We start from the raw sequence: 21,629 nt of genomic DNA, 5'->3' as shown, positions 1-21,629 counted from the left end.
AAAAATAATAAAAAAATAATTATGCTCAATGTTGTATAGTATATTTTATGACCATTTCATACATACAGCCTATATGATATTATAGGTATTATTTAGGTGTGTAAAACAAATTACTATAATATAGGAATTGCTGACCTAAGTCTACAAGAGCATCATTCTAATATTTTTTTACAAAAACACATAAACCGTATTCTTTTATAAATATTTGTTTAAATCTAAACTTTTTTTACTTTAAATAAATAAAAACACTTAGGTACATCGATGATAATGTTATTATGGTATTTATACAATTCGATGAATTAAATGTAGATAAATTAATAAATAAATGTAAATGTTTTTGGTTAAAGCATTCTCCTATGGTTCACAGTAGGTACATGTGCATTTATTTCTTCCATTTTCTAACAGCCACGACAAAGAATAATGCAGACATCGATGCATACATCAGAGAAACTGTTAATATCTATAGGAAAAAAAAATATTATTATTATTTTTGTTTTTGTCTTATTGATTAGGTAAAACTATAAAGCATAAGACACATAATAATATTAATAATAATAAAATGTATTACAATTTTAATGAGTATAGTAAATTATAAAATAACTCAATAGAAGTTAATATCTTCATTCTTCAGTATACCTATAATAGGTATACTATCTACATTCTAGTTATTCTACATAGTATAATTATATTATAAATAGCTCCTAATAGTTAATAGGTTTAAACAAAAACTCTTAATTACATTGTAAATCGTTTATTTATTTTAAATAAATAACACGAAAAATATATCTATTAAAATTTATTATAATTATCCTTTTTTCTAAATTGTATAGAATTCAAAATTTAATTTTATGTGCAAATAATATGTACTAAGTATGTATATAAATATACAAAATAAATTACATTTTTTTAAATCAAAGGCTACGACTAACGGATGAGGTTGTTTTAAAGATATATTATAACATGTCTTATATTTTCTATTAATGTTATATATTTAATAGAAAAACTTAGTTTTGAAAGAATTTTTAGGTACTAGGCTTTTAATTTTTTTAGATACTAACAATATACATAATATTATATAATATTTTATGAAATAACTTACCTGATTTTTTGTTCCTATAATAACAACAAGACCTTGGATAAATAATAATGTAAATATTGAGATTATCAATAATGACATAAACAGATTAAAACCAAATATTAGTCCGTAACTGTCGGGTTTTATATGTTTCGCAACTTCAGAGCTAAAATAACATTCATAATAATAGATTTAATATAAGGTGTTTCATGTGTCCCAGCCCCCGTCAAATGTCAATAACTTAATTTTAATTCATTTTTGAAGATACAGTTCTTAAAATAAAGTATATCAATATAATATCATGTAGTATAGATATCTTTAAATATATGATGTAGTATATCCAGTAGCGTATTTTCAAATTTATTTATTTTTTTTTTTTTGAGGGGGGTGGTCTAAAAAATAATCAAGTTTATAATATTATAAAAAATACAACATATACCTATGAGATGAATTAATAATTATATTATACCATTATAATTTTAAATACAATAAATTAAGAATTTTTTATAGTAAAAGAGGTAAACGTCTTTTTTTTTCTAGTTTGTCAATAAATCATCAAATCATTCTTCAGGTGTTATGAACCTTTATTTTCTTTTGGGGGGAAGGTCGACATCCAGAAGTACCCCCTTTGAAAATACACCACTGAGTATATCTTTATGGTAATAGTATCTCATATTTACTAGGTAAGTAAAATATTCATTTATTTATTTATTTGCATAATATTTTGCAAAAATAAAGCAATTGACGGGGATTAAGATATTAAAACACTAACAGGATATATATAAAATTTATAAAAATTAAGAAGAATGTGCAAGTTATCAGATTTTTATTGATTAAAACATTCATGATGGTATTTTTTGATTTAGAAATTTAATTTAATCGATGTTATTGAAGTTATTTACCTACTTACATAACAAATATAAATCGTATATTTACCTATATAATGTTTACAAAATGAAGGATAATTAAGTACATAATCACCATTAGAATATCACAAACTATTATCAATAATGTATCGTTTTTATAAAACTAATAACTAATAATTAATTACCTATCTGTTACGTTTATGTACCTAATAAAGTATCTAGAACATTGATAATAAAAACTTACACACAAAAAGTATGAAGATACAAATAATAAGGCAATTAGAAACACAAGCATACTGCAAGGCCACTGTGAAGAATGAAGCGCCCATTTTACCAGCTTAAAAGGATTAAACGAAGACCATACATCTCAACGGGGAAAAGATAAACTCTATAGTGGTACACTAGAAAGAAACGGATCGGCTATAGAATATTAAATGACTATAATTTTCTAAATCCATAAAAAATAAAAATCTATAACAATATTTGAAGTGATAGTGTAAAAACTTTTAAATATTTTGTTAATTTTTGTAATAGTATAGTAACCACCAAATAATTAAAATTACACTAACGTATTTTATTTAGTTATGAATGAAAAATGATTTATATATCGTCTAATATCAAATAAAAAATAGAAATTCTGAATAAATCACTATGCTATATAGAGTTGATATGTGTAATTTATTGAGTCATAACAAAATATACCTTGTAGTTAATACCTATCTAGTTAAAACTAATATTTAAGTAATATTTGCATACATATTGATTAATCAAGTAAAACAAATTCGTTCAATTCGTTAATATAATCACTTCTAAATAATGTAATAAATATAATAAACAGATCATACTACCTAGCCATAAAACATTTATAATTAGTTAAATGCCAATAAAATAATAAATTATAATACTATTCTTAAACTCTAGATAAGCAATTTAGAAGTTTAAAGACAAATAATATCGTCAATATTTTTATAAATCGGCAACAATTAATCATAGGTAATTTTGTCATCAAAATTTACAACGGACAGATAATTTATTAGTTATTACCTATTAGCTACCTACTTACTATAATATTTATACCAATAAATGTTTTTATTACATATAAAAAGTCCTACATATGTTTATAGTTTATAGAATTAAAGTGTAAATACGTAACTAGTATAAGCTTTTCATAATTCATATAAATATGTTATAATTAGGGCTAGGCCCGCCGGCTAGAGACGTCTAGGAGTTTGCATTTTTTTCAATAATTCTAAAAAACATATCTAAGTAAAATATGAATTTCTTTCATAGTAATACGAGTGTATATTTAAAATTTATAGGTATATATTTTGCATATTTAACCATTTTTAATTTAAAAGTGCATATTTGACAATTATTTACACATGGGTATGATTTTATAAAGAAAAAATTTATCTTAAATAGATTTTCTGGACCTGAAATATTAGTATGATGGTTTTATTTATATAAAATAAATATTTTAATAAATATTTTTCGCTGATCACTTACACCGTTATTTATCGCCTACCGATGCATTGCAAGCGTGATTTAAAGAAAATAAATCGGATAAGAAAAATAATAATAAATAATTTATAATTTTCGCAATTTTGTAATTAAAATTAGAAACTAGATATTAATATAAAAAGATTTTATCCAATACTATGATTTTTTTTTAATGCATATTTTTATAGCTTATTTAGAAGTTCTTTAGGACATAAATGCATGGATATTTTAAAGTTTTTTAGAGTAAAAGTCTGTAGCCCTAGTTATAATTCATTACAAGAAAATAAATCCTATCTTAGAAAATCTATCTCTCCGAAAATAAATTATAAAATATAGGCGTAAATGCATAATCAGTAGGCAGTGAATTATATATAGTAGATATATCTACCTAATACCCAAGGATTTTAGGTACCTAGTAGATATTTTCTTAATATTTCTATTTATCTACCTATTCTTCAAGAAGATAATAGGCCCCCTAAAAATGTTCATAATAGATTCATATATGTTAACATGTTAATGTTAAGTAGGTGGTATAAGTAAGTAACGATTAAATACTAAATAGATTTACACTTGCACATTCCTGAAAAATTACCAGTAATAGTATCATACGTAGTTATAGTTAATAATACTTGGTAACAAGTACCAAACGATATGTATAATAGGTATAATATCCATAGTGAATTGCAGTAGTATATTATGAATAATAATAAAGCTAAAACAAAGGTTCCAACTGTGAATATAATATCGCCAAATTTTTTCCAATCATAACTTAAGTGACCAACTGCATATGCACCTGCTGCGCCTATTAAACAATCATAGCTATTACTTATTTTTACTAATTATCTTAAAATAATAATAACATTTAAATACAGTAGATTCTTATTATGTCTAACGTCGTTATCTCCAATTACATTTAAATCCCTTTGAAACTATTATTGCACATTAGCGTTTTGCTCTCGGTAACTCGAAAAAAATTAATCGTTTTTCGTTATCTCGAATACACAAATAGTATTTTTATTATGGTAAGAACAACAAATTAAACACAGTACATTCAATATAATGATTGTGATTTCACGTGTTGGTAGTCGATATTTGCAGTAATCCTTCGTAATTCGTATACTAGGTATTTAGTGAAATAGAAAATAAGCGTAAATTAAATATCTTTACAAGTTACAATTAGTTTTTATATTCTTACAAAGACAAAAGTAACTTTAATGACATATATAAAAATTAATATGTATGTTATATTAGTACTTTAAGTATTTAAATTATGCATTTTAACTATTCAAATTATTTACCAAATTTTTAAGAATTTTTTAAAATTCAATATTCCGAATTTTTCGATTTTTTTGAACTTTTTTCTGTTTTCCACGAGATTCGACAAAACGAGAATCTACTGTTTATAACATAGGTACGATACCACAAAGAGTGTGTATAGATTCGACAGCGCCATTCATTAGTTCTATTTTATTTTCGTTCATTAAGTTTACATCTTCCCATAAAACTTGAATGTACGTTGCAACCTGGTAAAAAAAAAGTATTTAAATATGCCAAATAGAACAAGAGTATACAGTAAAAAAAAGAAATATAATAACACATCATTTACTATAATTTGACCAACAACAGCAATTATCCACCAAAAACATTTTTTCACTACATATGCATTTTTATATGCCGATTGAAAGTCATTAAAAATCATCTGCTTAACTTCTTTAAATTTATTGATTTTTGAAGTCTTAGGAACATTATTCTATAAATAAATAATAATTAAGTTTGAAAAATGTTCAATTTAAATATAGAGTATCTTTTGTTGTATACCATATGGCATATGACATATGGTTTAATGTATATCTTAATATTATTGGTAAATGGTAGGTATATAATATTTATATAGGACATTTTAAAGCAAAGGAAAACATTATTCATTATAATATCTAAAGATAAATAAGTCTACTCAAAATAGTGCATTTCTTATTTTTAGTAAATTTTGAACTATGAAAAACAATAAGGATGCATTTTTTGTAGTTTGTATGTGTGATAAGCATGTTTCCAAGTTCCAATAGGAGTGATCTAAGGAAGGTTAGCTATAATAATTTCAGATAAAAAGTTTTTTTTTCAGTTATTTTTTAAATAAACATTTTAAGCATTGTATTGATAAATCATTTTCAACTGTTTTATGTCTAATGTGTCTTAACCTTAACCAATTAATAAGATCCTATTATTTTAATAAAAACGTGTCAGTGTGTGTATTTTTTACGTAGGAACTTTTAGAGGCACACATTGATGAAAATAGGAGAAGTAATTAGTCCACCAAAAATCTTAATGATCTCCTTTAAAATATACACTAGCGATATTTGGACATATAGTATTGTTTAAAACTTATTAAATTATAATTTATTTTTAAATAATAGACATGATAACTTAGTTTTATTATTATTATTATTAATTAATTTTAAAAGAACATTACCTATTTGTATTTTTACGTTCCATTTTTTACGAAATTTCACTGTTAAAGCGAGATATGAGCATTTTTAAATAGCAACATGTTTATATTCATAACTCGTATAAAAATTGAAATATCGTAAAATAGGGTGAAAAAAATCATTGTAAAAACACAAATAATGTTCTTAGTTTTAAGTTTGATAATAGATCAATTAACTTTAATAGTAGTGGTAACACAAGGTTGGTTCTACTTAAACGCAAAAAGGCGCTACTGTACCACTATTTACTTAAAAAATACATAGGAGAAATGAATTTATGAATATACCTAATTATAATAATTAATAATCATAGATATTTATAAAGTACTATAAAAAATGTAATAAAAGAACAAAATTATAAATATCTAACTAATTGAGAATTTTGATAAAAGTTACACGAAAACTTATAAGTGAAAATAATAAAAAAAACTCCTTGTTCTCGCCAAGACTTCTTTCAAAATCCAATATTATCGTAAGAAACTCATCTCTCAATTTCATAGAAATTACCGATCACTAAATAACTGATACAGGGAAATACAAGCCAGCGCCTAAGTTTTAGATTTCTATGCAGAATTTCATAAATAAAATAAAATAATGTAATCATAACTCTTATTATAGTTTATGTTCAGGAGACTATTTTGTGGGCACCCTTTTCGCGTCGTTAATATTATATTTTAATGGTAAGATACAATTTACATTTATTAATATTTAATTCAGATGAGTTTGATTCTAAGCACCTATCTATAAATAAATTATTTTAAACGAAAAAATATTGAATAGGTAGGCTTAATGAAATAAAAACAATAATATATTTTTGGTAGATAATGTGGATTGCCCTCTCATATTGTTGTCCTTCAGAAAATATATATAAATGATTAATACAAATAAAAACAATTTATAAACTTCTGCACGTATAGGTGATAGGTATAGTTAAAAAATGAGAGAATAAAATTAAACAAATAACATTTTAATGTTGGAAAAATGTGTCTCTAATAATTGCAACATTTTTAGCATACCATATAAATTTCATCTCAATAGTTGTGGCGATGTACTTAATATTCATAAATTATATAACTGTAAATAAATAAAAGTTAAATTAAAAACATATATAATAACTAATAAGTGCAAAATATGACCTCATATTGCGTATGAAAACACACAAACAAAAAACACCTTTAATAGAACAACATTTTTTATACATTTTTAAACTAACCATAAATGTAAATCAATTTTAAATTCTGAGTGGAATGATAAATGTATTGATTTTATCATATTTTTTTTTTTATGTACTAGTAGATAAATACTGTATAAGTTGTGGATAAAATGAATCAATTTTCAAAAATAGGGGTCACACTTAAAAATAACAAGTACTTATTTATTTATCTAGGAAAATTACCTACTTATCTAGTAAGTGGTTAAAGCTTTATACACCTAACTTTTGGTAACATTGTGCCACTGAGCGAGCGAAATCGCTATTGTCTATTAATAGTATAACAATGTGATCATGTTTAAAAAAATATGTTTTTTTGCTGGGGTTGGATAAAGTTTGAAAGTACAGATTGTAGAAAATATTTATTTGAATCTTCCAATAAAATTAGTTGAAAACAAGCAATAATATATTCATTTTAAATAAATCCAGTTTTTTTCATAATCGTTTTTTGGATGAAAATAATTACTTTAATATTATATTTATATTATTTTAGTATTCAATTTTGTATAATAATTCGTACTATCGAATATTACCACCTATGTATTAGAATCTTAGCACAGCGATGAATGTATTGATTTTATTATGATGTTTTTTTTTTGTGAATGAGTGGTGAGTACCTACACGATAAGTTGTCGATAAAATATTTCGATTTTTGAAAATGGAGGTGGTTTTAGATGTCATTATATCAAATTAGATCTAGTTTGTGCTTAAGAGAGGCAAAAGAGGTTAAAATTAAAAATTCCCAATTATATTTATAATTGAAATTTTTTATGAAAATCCATTTTTTAACAAAATATATTTTGTTTATTTGATGTAACTTGAAATCAAATAACTATAAATACTTGAAATTTTTACTTAATGTTTATTTATATTATCATGTTCATTACATAGGATAAAATATTCATCATTTTTAACCTAACCTTGAGTAATTTATAGGCAAAAGATATTTTCAATTACATAAATTATCGATTAAAAATTATTGGCTGGGTAGAAATGCTTAAAAATTTAATACAAGGTTCTACAAAAGTTATTTTTATGGCTGTATAAAAATTTTAAAAATATTTTTTTATGCGTATTTAAAGTTAGTACTTTGTCGAAATTTTTCAAAATTTCAAAAAATTACAAACTATTTTGTAGTTAGAAATTCATAAAAACTTTACTAAACTTTACTTTACTTTACTTTTTACGTTTTGTAAAATTTTTAGCAGAAAATTAGTTAAATATAATACAATTATTATTTAATAATACCATAGATAATAAAAATTAATTTTGTAATTATTGCCGGTTACCTATCTAAAAAAAAATCATGCATTTTGTAGTAGTGAATTATTAAGTTAGGTCTAGTATAAATCTATAAATCCAATTGATGGTTTTATAGGTGTACAAGATATACTTACTGATACATTGTCATCAATGGTAACTCCGTTAGATTGTTCTAATTTAATGTTTACTGTTAATTCCTTATTTCTATGAAAGTATAAACTGTGATCTACTTTAGGGAGAATTAATGTCCATAGTGTTACAAATGAGGTACCTACGAATTAAACAACAATCAAGGTTATTAAAATTATTTATTGTTAATGGCCAACAAGTGTGAAAATAAAGACAAATTAAAAAAAATTTTTTTTTTTATAATTGGTAATTATAAGTGCAATATTATTATTAGTAATCTTTTATACACGTTATATTAAATGTTTTAGTTTATAAGTAAAAGTGCCTATGCCCTATACTACCTATAGTACTTAAGTATGATGTAGGTTGTTCTAGTCGGTTGAGGGGGATAAGTACATTGGGTGTTCCATATTTTGTGTTCATTTCGAAAGCGGTAAGTTGAGTCCCAGGTATAAAAGGGTAGGATGTAAGATGGGTCCCAGCTATAAACCATTGGTGCAACTAGGTCTAAAATATTAAAAACTTAAAACTTTAATACTTTGTTTTTATATAATAATTTACTTTTGAACAGTGCCGGCCCTAAGGGGGGCAAGCGGTGCGACCACACCAGGCCCCGTACAAGCGCGGGGCCCCAGAGGCCAGAAATTATACTATTAAGATTTATAAATAAACATAATAATATTGTCCCCGTAGTAACACAGAAATTGCAACCCGTATTAGACAAAATACGTCTATGTAGAATTATTAAAATAATTCTATCTAAATTTTAAAAACAAGACTGATACGTAGTATTTTTTCACATGCATTTATTTACAAAAACAATACTTTGTAGTTCGTATACTTCTGTATCATGTCATCTAGAGATCGGGATAAGTTTAATAGTTATCCGTTAGGAAATTAAAAAAGGCAAAAAAAACATAAGGGAAAAAAGTTTAAATAAACTGCGTGGATCTTTCAACAAATTTGTTACATTATCTTTAAATTCTACCTAATCGTTTCAAAATTCTCCAACAAAGAATAGTCAAAACAGTAAGTAACAATCTATCACAGCATAAGTTATCGGACCTGGTCCTTATCAGCATCAAACATAGTATTCTTTGAGCTATGATGAGACAATTGATCTATTTGATCTATTTGCATCACAAAAAGCACGGAAAAAATATTTAAATAATATTATATTAGGTATGTTAATTTTTTTTATTCTAAGTAAATGTATACTCATTGCATCATAATTATAATTTATGTTCAATATAATAAAAATATTTATTAATAAAATATTGTTTGTACATTGTACCTAAGTACATTAAACCTACTTATTTTGTGTTTTATATAATAAAATACGAATTGGATTTTATTATAGTTTATACATAAAAATTTAGGTTTCTAACATATTTTAAAGGGCTTAAAGCTTACAAAATTATAAAAATTAATGTAATTCCCTATAAAATAAAATAAATATAGATGTGTATATTGTATAATGTATATATAAATAATTAATAAATTAATACATATGGCCATATGGGGCCCCGCAAAATTCTGCACTGGGCCCCTAAAACCATCGGGCCGGCACTGCTTTTGAATAATTCTTTTTTGTGTACGAACTATTACAAGTACAGTCTGAGACTCTGGGACACATAATAAATTACGAAGTACAATAGAAAATAGAAAATTACCCTCAGTAAAGAAAAACACTATGGGAACAAAATAAATGAAAGAAAATACTCGTACACTAGCTAATAATATTGTTAGATTAGAATTTGTTAAATGTTTATCATTTAAACATGATATATATTTTAATTTATATAATATTTTTATACTATATCTTATTTAGAACATAACATTATAAAAACATTAAAAACTACAAAAATTTTAATTTATATTTTTTTTCAGAGACTCAACTTAGTCAATTTACCTACTACCTTTTTATTCGGGACTCAATTTACTAATCTCGCGATGGAGTTTTACCTTTTTGGGTATTATACAAATATTGCGTGCAGTGCCAGAATAGCAGAATAACATAAGATATTATGATGTTGATTATTCAAAGGGGTACGATTGCGCTTGCAATTGAGTGCGACTTTGCCGAATTTTATATTAAACATAAATTAAGTTATATCATAATTTTTTTTTTAATATTTAAATATGGATACGAATACACCCTTTCAAAAAGTATTGAAATACATTTATTCTGCAAATACTTAATAAGAAAAGCTAATGGTTACATAATGAGATTCACGCTCAGTCTACATCATAAATTACAAAAATTATTATTATTAAAAATTATAATATTTAAATTAAATTATAAAGCCCCACCGATACCTATTTCCAACTATGGTCAAAAACTTAAGTATATTTTCTAGTGTTTTAATTTTGCATATTCTCCGTGATGCTTACAGATAAATTAAATTTTCTTTAATATTTCCTCCAATTTTGGATTGATTATTCCTTTGGTTCTTTGGAAATTACTTCATAGTGATGGGATATTTGTCTGGTATCAGCAATAATAAGTAATAATAAAAAATAAATAATCTACTATGGTATTGTATGGATTTATCATAGACTTATATATTTGGCAACGTTGTTAAGAACTTCGAAGTAAAAATAATATAGCATACACAATCGTATGCCTAAAAAGGTACCTCCGATAAGGACCACACGCAATCGTATCGTGCCCGATTTAGTGGTATTACCTATTTTTATTTTTCAGTTATGACTCAATGAGTTATATACTACCTACTTATCGTATAATACTATATTTCAACTTTTAAGCATAGAAAAATAACTAGAAATGTAATAAAAACCATACGATTAATAAATAGGTATATGGTTGGTATATTAAACAAGTACCTACCCTATTTTTTTAACCTTATTTAGATACTTTTAGAGAAATAAGTATAAATTAAAACTAGGTATTATTATCGAAACAAATTTAAAAGTAATAATAAGATAAAAATTATATTTAAAAAAACGAAATTTTGAGTTCGATTTGCTTAAAATTGTTAAGTAACAGTATTCATTAGAATTGGGCAAAAAACTACCTATTTACATTTTTTTCAATAGTTAATTCATTTTAAGACTTTTTAAATAGATAAATTTATTAAGTTATTGCGAAATTTAAAAATCTCGAAGTGATAATGTTTTAAAAAAAAGCGCAAAAAATATCCTATAAGTGCAAATAAATTACCTTTTAAACAACCCATTAGCGGCATAAGCGCAAATAAATTTTACAAAATTAAAGTGTATTTTATTAAAATAATAGGTCATTATTAATTGAACTTTTACAATATTATTAAAATGAGTTAAAACATAAAAATTAAAATTAAGTTTTTCAATAATTTTAAATTTAGAAGTATAATGAGTAATAACTATTGAGAACCTTATAATTAAATTTGAAATTTGAAACATAAAGTTTTTAAGTAACCCAATCTGGATTTGTTTATAATTTTATTTTAATTTGTAAAATACAATACAATAACACTAAACTACAATTGACCTCTATTAATGTGTTTTTGAAATATAAAAATATTATATACTTGAGAACTAAATAAAAGAAGCGTTAGATTTTAGACTGAAACTTATAGTTCAGTGGCGTAATTATCGGGAGTGTTGGGTTTGCTATTCACAGGGGCCCCTATAGATTAAAAATCTCATGTACGATATTTCTACTATAATCTGTAATATACACATATTATATTATTTATTTTAATATAATAAATAATTATGTCTTAACTCTTTTGAATTTAGAGAATAATTCAAAATTACGATTACCTACCTATGTGAGAAAGCAATACAGACAATACACTAATACAGTATAGGTACCGGAATGTGAATATAGACTATAATTGAAAATTTGAAGCTTATTTTATTATTATACATAATTATGTTGGTGTGTGTACTGTGTAAGTCATGACTCGTGAAGTCGTGACAATATTATGTATCTGACGATAATAGGACAGAAAAAACTATCTATAGAATTTTCTTATTCCTATCTGATAATAATGAATTGAATACAAACAAAATCATTAATGACTTTGCTGCCGTAAAAACAAAGAGTTAATTTTTGTTTGATTTTATAAAAAAAATTAATTTAACTAATAATTATATTAATTATGACATGTGAGAAAATAATGTTTTTTAAAGTTAGAATAAGATATGACTATTTTTCATTTTTATTATTAGGTAAGGGCCCCAGTTCGGAATTTTCACATAGGCCCCTTTTTATAAAGTTGCGCCACTGTTATAGTTCAACGAATTCAACATTCAAAGGTAATTCAGGTATCAAATACAATTTGTTTTAGCACTTTTATCTCAATATTAAGGTATAAAAGCACACTACGAATTTAATCTACTACCTAGGTAGCTAGGTACCTAATTATTTTATCAATATAGTTTACCTATAACCTATATCTTATTGTTTATAATTAATTCAAAATCATACTGATTTTATACTTAACTTTTTAAATATATCAAATTGAGAGATCATTCTGGATCAAATTTTTTAATCTAATTTAAAAACCAAACATTTTTAATATTGATATTTTGATAAAAGAAAAAAATATTTTTTAGGAGATACTTAGTCTACTACTTAGTACTTGAAATATTATTAATCTGAAGAAATTTAAAAAAAAATGATATTAGTTTTATATAGAAATGGTTTAACAGTTTAAGATAGGACTATAGTTCGTAATCCTCGTGGCGATGATGCACATAATATAATTTTATTTCCCGAAATTCAAAATTTCCCATTGTTCACTAATAGTTTTTATATTTTGTAATTCGGATAACGTGAAATTATTTTTATTTTGCTTCTTGCTCCTAATTGACGGAGAAAAACTAGTTGGTGTTCTGTTACTTCATTTTTTAATAGTTTTTTAATGGAGATTAGGCTTAATTTTCTCATTAACATGAGTCTTGCAAAATCGTATAAAAATAGCATAAGGTACTTGCATTAGTCTAACTATTTCACAAATACTTTGTATAAACTATTAAACTATTATAAGTAATAGACACACGTCACACACACACACACATATATGCTACTTTTTATTTTATTGTTAATTAAATTTAAATTATAGTTGCAGGTAACTCTTAATTTCTTAAAATAATTAACGAGCTGCATTAATAAACTTATCGAAAATTCAATAAAAAATAAATTGCATCAAAACTAGTGGTTTTTTTTTTATCTTATTGGCCATTAAATTTAAGTAGATTAACAGTTCTAATAGTGTAAATATTAATTATTAATATAGATATTCATTTTATGATACATACTAAATATACTGATATATAGTAGATAAACTTCGTTCAACAAGTGTGTTGAAACAATAATTTGCGCAATTAATCCAGACAGAAATCTGCCGAATAACATAGATGCTTTCACTAGGCTGGTGATTTTTTGATAATATTGTTTGTCGTCGACCTTGGCATACAAATAAGTAGTGAACGCAACTTCTGATGAATAAAAAAATCCAAAGAACACTTGTTCCATCTGCGATGTAGGTATTTTAATTGAAAAATTAGGTTCATTATTTTTGGTATTGGTTATTAATTTTATTAGTTCCATACAAGTATTAGTATACATATATTAATCTCAACAGGAGTCATTTAAAATCTCACTTGAACTCTGAATAAACTTGGTGTTCCTAATAGTAAAGCATATGTTAAAATTCCAGCAATTCCATCTGCAATGATTAATGGTTTATACCGAAAATAATCTGTAATCAAGAATATTAGAACAGCTAATACTAGACACGAGTAAGTCCCCACTGCATATATTTCTTCATTGATCTATATCAAAATAACAATGATAAAATACGAATTATTATTTTTAAAGTATTAAGAATAATATATATTAAGTTATACTTCACAACCACGGGTGAATACCTATTAATAGCTTTTGATAAATAGATCTGAAATTAATTAATACCTACATCTAAATAATATATCACTATAAGATTTATTGTGCGTTAATATTTAAAAAAAATTAAACTAACCTGCCACAGGTTATTTAGCCTAATCTAGCTCTAAAGAATTACCTTTAACATTTATTTAACTAAAATAAATATAATACTAAAAATTCGTAGAAGTTATACGTTATTCCTAATGTTCACCTTCAATAGTTTAGGTACCTATGTTATTTTTTTTCTAAGAATCAATATTTATGCAGTAATTAAGTCGTTATAGTTTTATTTTTACTTATAAAAGTATCAGAAATAGTATATAATATATTCATTTGACTTAAAAACTCTAAATATTACAGAATAAACATTAAAATAATAATATAATTGAAAATAAATACCTGGTTTAATGTGAAATTCATATTTTTGAGATATGAAGTGAAAAACGGCTCAATTGGTCGTATTTCTCTAACCATAGCAAACACACAAACAAGCAAGGACACAGTTTTCCAATTTTTCGAAGTATCCATGATTTCAAAATTGTTAAAAAAAAAATTTAAATAAAATCGTTGTGTATATGCAAATAAAGAAAGACCATATATATTTAATGTAAATATCAATTAAGGAATGCTGAATTTGATAATTGCTCAAACACAAATTGATCATTTGAACCTAAGTGTAATATAGTAGATTTCCAACTAATGCAAACGATAATACACGACAAATATAATATGTTTATTTTATATTGTCTATACGCGCGCGCATACGCACTCACACAAACACGACATAATATGAACGTGAATCGCCTTGAGAAACATATTTTGTTGTATATTATGTAGTAGTTCATTTAGCATAATATAATAAGTAATTTATACATATAAAATATAAAATAATAACAATATTGTTTATAAATCGTAAAAATATATTTATTTTAAATTTTAATCATTTAATATATAATTTTCGGAAAAAACTGATTAATACTAGTTACTTATTCAAATTATAAACAGTCGTTTATTAAATAATTATCACTCAAAACGAGAAGATTTTCAATAGTTTCTTTGTAATCCATTATATCAATTCCATAGTTAAACATGTGACTCAATTTTGAACCTTTTACTTTACTAGAATCATTCTTCAAAGCTATAAACATATCTCTCATTGAATTACTGTTATGTAAACCACTAATAGCTGTACTTTTTGCGACCACTAATTTTATAATTAATAAAATACAAAATATTAATAATACGCATCAATCTTATGTTATAAAAATAACCAATAGTTACCAGAAGTAGATGATCTAGATAATGATTCTACAAATCCATGCTGGTTAATAGATTGAGCAAATATATTAGGAAACGGTGCTATAGTCTCTAATGATGAATCAAATGCATGAACTTCTGTCATTCGCACATGATCACAAAAAGATATAAATAATTTGAGCAAAGCACTAGCTGATGTACAATGATGAGATGGATTTTTTGAATCTCTTATGAGATTACTGAAATTAAAAATATATATATATATATGTATGTATAATACTTAATGATAGAAATTATTTGCCATCCATATTATTATACAAGTTAACAGAACTTGATTATCATTAAATACTTACTTGGAATAAAGCATATTTTCAGTTATGCCTCTCATAACAATTGTTTGAGCTACAGACATTTCTGTAGTACACTGAGGTGAAATGGGTTGCCATAGGGGTAATTTTGCATTCTGTAAGTAATCTAGTAAATTTGACTTTGATTCAAATCCAAGAGGTAGTTGTATTGAAGCTGATACAGCCTTTCGGCCTAAAGGGGTCAATCTGGTACACATATTTTGCATACTATCGTCGTCTGAACGACTTCTATAGCCCAATGTAAATGTATCTATAGCTGATGCTAAAATAGCACTGGAATGATAATCTAAGTTGTTCTAAAATGTAAATTGTGAATAAATCAAGATATTATAAGATAAATCATTAAGTGTACATAAATAATAAATGTATATAAGTTACACTATACTTTGTAAAATAAGTAATCCAAATTAAGATGACTTTGGCTCTTTGTCCATCCACCGGATGATGTAGTCAATGGCACAAACATATTTGAATGTTCGAACAGCGAAGAAAATAATAATGAGGTGTTAACTGCTTGTAACTCAGAATTTTCATCTTCAAGAATATAATTATCTGACATTACAGGCATAGCAATAATGTTTTTATTAGAATACTCGTCTTTTAAGTATTCCAAAGCCTTACAAGCTAAACCACCAAAACCATTTAATGAATCCATTGTAATATGAAATCCCTAATTTATGAATATAAAAATATACCAATAAATATTATTTAAAAAAATATGTATGCAAATTGATTTTTACAATTAAAGCAGACAATTGGAAATTCATATCAGCCACTATTACTAAAATATATGGCTAGTCTAATTAATTTGAAAAGCTTAGTAATTTACTTTTCAAAATTAATTTTAAGACATTACCTAAAACCCATAACATAATGTACCTGTAAATAATCACATTCTTCTGCATATAATCTTAAATTATCAGTCCAAATTTCTTTCATTTTATATGAATCCCATAATGTAACACCTTGAGCAAAGTTATTAAACACATTACTTGAATCATTGTGTTTATACTCATCAATTGACGTGATAGTTCTTGGATGAAAACGAGCTTTCAAAAAATCTGACCAAATTTTAACATCGTTATCCAAATTGTATACTTTTTCAGCTAAATTTATTTTCTCATTACCATCATCTATAATATATTAAACAAAATGTTTTTTATTTTATTTTGAGCATAAATTAAGGCTTTAAAATCTCATTTATTAAAAGAAACAAAACAAAAACAATCTACCTGATGAAGTAAGAAAGATTGTATTAAACTAAAACATAACTAACATACATTTTAATTAAAACTTACCTGTAATTAGTTGTTCTTGTTTGGCTAAGTCTGAAAAAAATTCATTGCTTGGAATTTTTTCTTCTTGAATAGTTTGAATTTTAGTTGAACAGTTCAGTATTTCTTCATCTATATTACTACAATTTAGATCATATAAGCCTCTATGTACATCTGGCAATTGGTAAAAACTGTTCTTAAGATCAATACACAGCATACGAGGAGTATAGGTTACCTCGCCCTATTTTAAATTTAAATTAATAATTTTTATCTTAATTGTAAGTAATATATTTTAATTAGGCAATTAATACATTCAATTTTTTACTCAAATGCCTAATATTTAATAGATATCATTTTTATTTAAGAGCTATGTAATAACATTTGTTAGTAGAGAAATATATTTTTGGTTTATTTAGTAAGTATTTCATACCTTCAAATTAGTTTTTAATAAGACATAGAATAAAATATTATATTCAATTACTTTAGTAAAAACATAAATATATAAATAGATTAACTAACTATACTTATCTAAACTTTTTTTTATTCAACTGATGTTAAACATGATCAATTTTGATTTTCTAGAATTTTATTAAATAATATAATTTAAAGTATTAATGGTGTAAAATTGAAACATTGTAAAAAAATTTTATTTTTTAATTTAAAATTAAATTACAATACCTTTTCATAAATTGAATTAAAGGATATAATATTTAATTCCATCTAGGTATTATACAATTGAAGGCGTGCTTTTCATTGTTAGGTTTATTAAATTAAAACCAATTAATTATTTAGTTAGTTTTTTTAAAAATCTTCATTTCATTTCTAATTTTAAAATTAACATCAATATAAAATATTTATAGTAATAGAACAATTGATCTAATAGTATAAAGATTATATTTAGTTTAAAACTTATATTTATATTGCTGTTCTAGGAGGATGAATAAAAGATGATAATTAATTGAAACTTGTTCACTTATTGATTTTTTGCAGTATTTAAAACTCAGAATTTTTCCGAGTATAGATGTTGAAAAAAAAATTGACAGTATACTTCTGTAACTGATAATTATACAATTTAAGTTAGAAGTTTAGAACTGTATATGTTATAAGTATTTTACTAATTACTGAGAAAACATTTTTATCATAATTATTACTATATAATAATAAAGTATCGTCTTCAAAGAAATTACTCATAGGGCCAATAAGTATATTACAATTGTGTATAGTAAATATAATTAGTTTTGTTAGTAATTATTAACTATTATTTATAAGTATGATTATCATATTTTAAAATCCTCAAACCAACCAGGACATCAAGTGACTTTTTTTTTATGTAACGTTTATATGAAAATAAGTGTACCTATATCTTTTTTTTATTTAAATATTTATTAGATAATAAATACAAAGGAATATTACTAATGCATTATTATTTATTAATTATTAGTAGTATTTTATAAATATTATATAGTAAGTATAAATAGTTCTATTATTTGTAATTTTTCCGTGAAATGCATTACAAGTTAAACTAAAATTTATTTTACAGACCATCAAACATTTTCTTAATTTATCTTACACCTTTTGTCTGACAATACATTATTTATAAGTGAGAAAATTCTTTCTATTGGAGCAGAAGTTCTTGACATATGAAAGATATACTGTAAAATTAATTTTAGATTTGAAGCTGACGTCTGTTTTTTGAAATGACAAAATAGCAGTACTCATTTTCCCTTTTTTCTTAGTTTTTATTTCTTCTACTTTCCATATTTAACTTTTGATAACCAAATTTTTTTAGCTAAAATAACTTCATAAAAAAACTGATCATGGTTTAACAACATCATTTTCAGTTTCTATTAACTGGGACAATGAATGACAATAAATGCCTACTTATAAGGTACCTTTTTTAAACTAACTGTGAAAACAATTTTTTTACATTTTTTATCAATCTTTTTAAGAAACTTAAAGAGATTACCTAAGTATATCAAACCACCTCTGAGTTAAGAATATTAAAACTTGAAACAAATTGTTTAATTTGTTTACCTACCTTTAAATTAACACCTTCCCTATACAAGACATCATGGCATATTTCTAGTGGCTTACTGTTTTCATCGTAAGTAAAACTTGCTTCCTATGAAATAGATTATTTTAATATTTAATAATTTAATATAATTAATAATGGTATGTAGGTGCTGAGAAAAAAACCTGTAAATTCCAGAAGTGTGTGCCAATAAAATTAGAATAGTGACCAAACTGCAATGTTATTATTTCACGAGTTGAATTCATTTTTTAAAGATGAATATTTGCTAAGTATTGTAATTATTGAATTTAAAATCAAATATATTTTAGAGGCCTCCGGTTTGTAGGTAGCTTTTGTTATATTACAGACTTGAGATAATTGTCTAAAGATAGCTTAAGAATTGAGATTTTAAATTTTAGAAAATCAGTTTTGTCTTGTTAATACTGAGCATCTGAGCGTCTTACTACACTTGCTGTGTTAATAATTAGCATCGCGGTATCACACGTTATAGATAATAATATATAATATAATATGATCTAAGTTGTAGCATCTGATGCTTGGCCGTCGAGATAAAGAATTGCTCGGGCACATGGTACTTATCAAATATCAATCGGTGCCTATCACAAATATATATATACACCTTGGTTACTATCACAGCCTGAGAAAAAAGGCGTGATTCGGAGTGTGCATTATAAATTGCGCCATCTATCGGTAATAAAAATACTAAAAAAGTTTTTTAGTAGTTCAAACATAATTTTAGGTGAATCTCAAGCTTTCCAGATTACCTATGTTTTTATATTTTTAACTTATGAGCCGTTTTGACGCTTGACCGCCGAAACTACTTTCTTCCACCTTTGACCCTTCTATATCATAAGATGACTGTTCCCAGTCAACTCCAATTTCTTGACACACATCTTTTATATCTATGTTTATGGAGTTATAATATATGATTATTACCTAAGTATTTGGTTAATGGTTGTATACTTGTATTATAAATAACGTATGGATTGTAATAAAACTTTATTTTATAGGTTGCCATCAATGGTTAACAAAATAAAATGGTCATAGTTTATACAGACAGACTTTAATTAAATTAAAATTTTCTCTTATAACCAAACTAAAATGTTTGTATCTGCTGTTTGTGAATGATTCGACTATAAGATGATAAAAAGGTGATTTTCATAATTTAAAAAAAGATATATTTATTATTTTTTTTATTTTATGAGGTTAAAACTTAAAACTTTATAAGATGTATAATATACCAAATACGAGCACGTTCGAATTGAAAAGTATATATTGTATAATATTATATACTATTACTTATTAGAGTATAAATATTTCTCGAGATTTTAACCGGCAAAAGATTATGCTAATTATTTTGCTCTGTTAGTATCTGTAAAATCAAATGAAATATTAGTATTTTAACCTCTTGATTTTGGGTTTTACACTTCTGCTTCTGCTGCAGCATAAATTAGTTGGTATGTAGGTTTATATTAAACTATTGATGCATTGTAGTCTAGGTACTTATTTAATTGAGTTATCTAATGTCAGAGAAAAATATTAAACATAATATAATTAATAATTATACAAATAAACCGCAAATTGGAATCAAAAAAATATATAAAATGTACGTCTGCGACCTGCATATTCTGGCTACGAAATAAAAATAATGAGCTGTGATCATAGAATTTATGCTATTAACTACTAGAAAAGTTTAAAATTTTAAAAGCAGATAGCGCTGTCGTTATCGCCTGGATTAACTAATCGTATATTATAAAATAAAAGTTATTTTCCACTTATAATATTAATGGCGTACCCAGGTTAGTGGATTACAATATTTCTTAAAAAATTTTAGACAGTGTGTACCCCCCCCCCCTAAAAATTCTGGATACGCCACTGTAAATAATATAAGCTATAATTATATTATAATATACCGTGTTCATAAGTTATAACAACATTAATTACATAGGTACTCAGAATTTTTTTTTTGAATGCAATCATTTAAAACTGCTTTTAAATGTACAATAGTACGATGCATTTGATACTGATTACTGTTGTATTTATACACCTACCGTTATCCGTTATACTGGTAAGCTTGGAGATTTTATAGGGCCACAAGAACCTATAGATGCTTAAGTAGAGCTTGGGAAAAATTATTTTTATCCGGTCTTGCTAAGGAATTTAAATACTATTTTGTCACCAGCAGTAGCACCCCCTACCTCGTAAATAGTTGTGTTTTTTTTTAATTCTTTTGTCCCACAACTATACCAATATTAATGAACAAAATAAAAATAATA

General features: G+C 24.7%; 2 protein-coding genes across 2 annotated transcripts; both read right to left on the bottom strand.

Moving 5' to 3' along the window:
• Positions 1 to 19: 19 nt before the first annotated feature.
• On the bottom strand, positions 20 to 15,150 carry LOC113558825 (folate transporter 1-like). Its single transcript, XM_026964385.1, has 9 exons — positions 14,822 to 15,150; positions 14,140 to 14,310; positions 13,795 to 14,011; positions 8,529 to 8,665; positions 5,048 to 5,191; positions 4,862 to 4,964; positions 4,051 to 4,243; positions 1,100 to 1,241; positions 20 to 460 (listed from the first exon to the last, which is right to left on the bottom strand). The coding sequence occupies exons 1-9, from the start codon at positions 14,948 to 14,950 to the stop codon at positions 383 to 385; spliced, it is 1,314 nt and encodes a 437-aa protein (XP_026820186.1). The 5' UTR covers positions 14,951 to 15,150; the 3' UTR covers positions 20 to 382.
• A 238-nt stretch (positions 15,151 to 15,388) lies between these two features.
• On the bottom strand, positions 15,389 to 19,832 carry LOC113557120 (protein misato). The gene is made up of 8 exons (XM_026962435.1): positions 19,518 to 19,832; positions 19,360 to 19,443; positions 17,346 to 17,562; positions 16,927 to 17,180; positions 16,433 to 16,717; positions 16,033 to 16,343; positions 15,704 to 15,918; positions 15,389 to 15,626 (listed from the first exon to the last, which is right to left on the bottom strand). The coding sequence occupies exons 1-8, from the start codon at positions 19,596 to 19,598 to the stop codon at positions 15,418 to 15,420; spliced, it is 1,656 nt and encodes a 551-aa protein (XP_026818236.1). The 5' UTR covers positions 19,599 to 19,832; the 3' UTR covers positions 15,389 to 15,417.
• Between the last annotated feature and the right edge of the window lie 1,797 nt (positions 19,833 to 21,629).

Source organism: Rhopalosiphum maidis, chromosome 4 (assembly GCF_003676215.2).
Source record: "Rhopalosiphum maidis isolate BTI-1 chromosome 4, ASM367621v3, whole genome shotgun sequence".
Classification (NCBI taxonomy): domain Eukaryota; kingdom Metazoa; phylum Arthropoda; class Insecta; order Hemiptera; family Aphididae; genus Rhopalosiphum; species Rhopalosiphum maidis.
Note: the sequence above shows the minus strand (reverse complement) of the source record. Positions and strands in the feature narration are given on the sequence as shown.

Coding starts and splice junctions, on each gene's coding strand:
- LOC113558825 (XM_026964385.1), bottom strand. CDS start 14,950: ATGGATACTTCGAAAAATTGGAAAACTGTGTCCTTGCTTGTTTGTGTG. Junction 14,012..14,139: donor CAAGTTTATTCAGAGTTCAA/GTGAGATTTTAA, acceptor CCTACATCGCAG/ATGGAACAAGTGTTCTTTGG. Junction 5,192..8,528: donor CCATTGATGACAATGTATCA/GTAAGTATATCT, acceptor ATTTATTTATAG/AATAATGTTCCTAAGACTTC.
- LOC113557120 (XM_026962435.1), bottom strand. CDS start 19,598: ATGAATTCAACTCGTGAAATAATAACATTGCAGTTTGGTCACTATTCT. Junction 17,181..17,345: donor ACAAGAACAACTAATTACAG/GTAAGTTTTAAT, acceptor AATATATTATAG/ATGATGGTAATGAGAAAATA. Junction 16,344..16,432: donor TGGATTACTTATTTTACAAA/GTATAGTGTAAC, acceptor TTTACATTTTAG/AACAACTTAGATTATCATTC.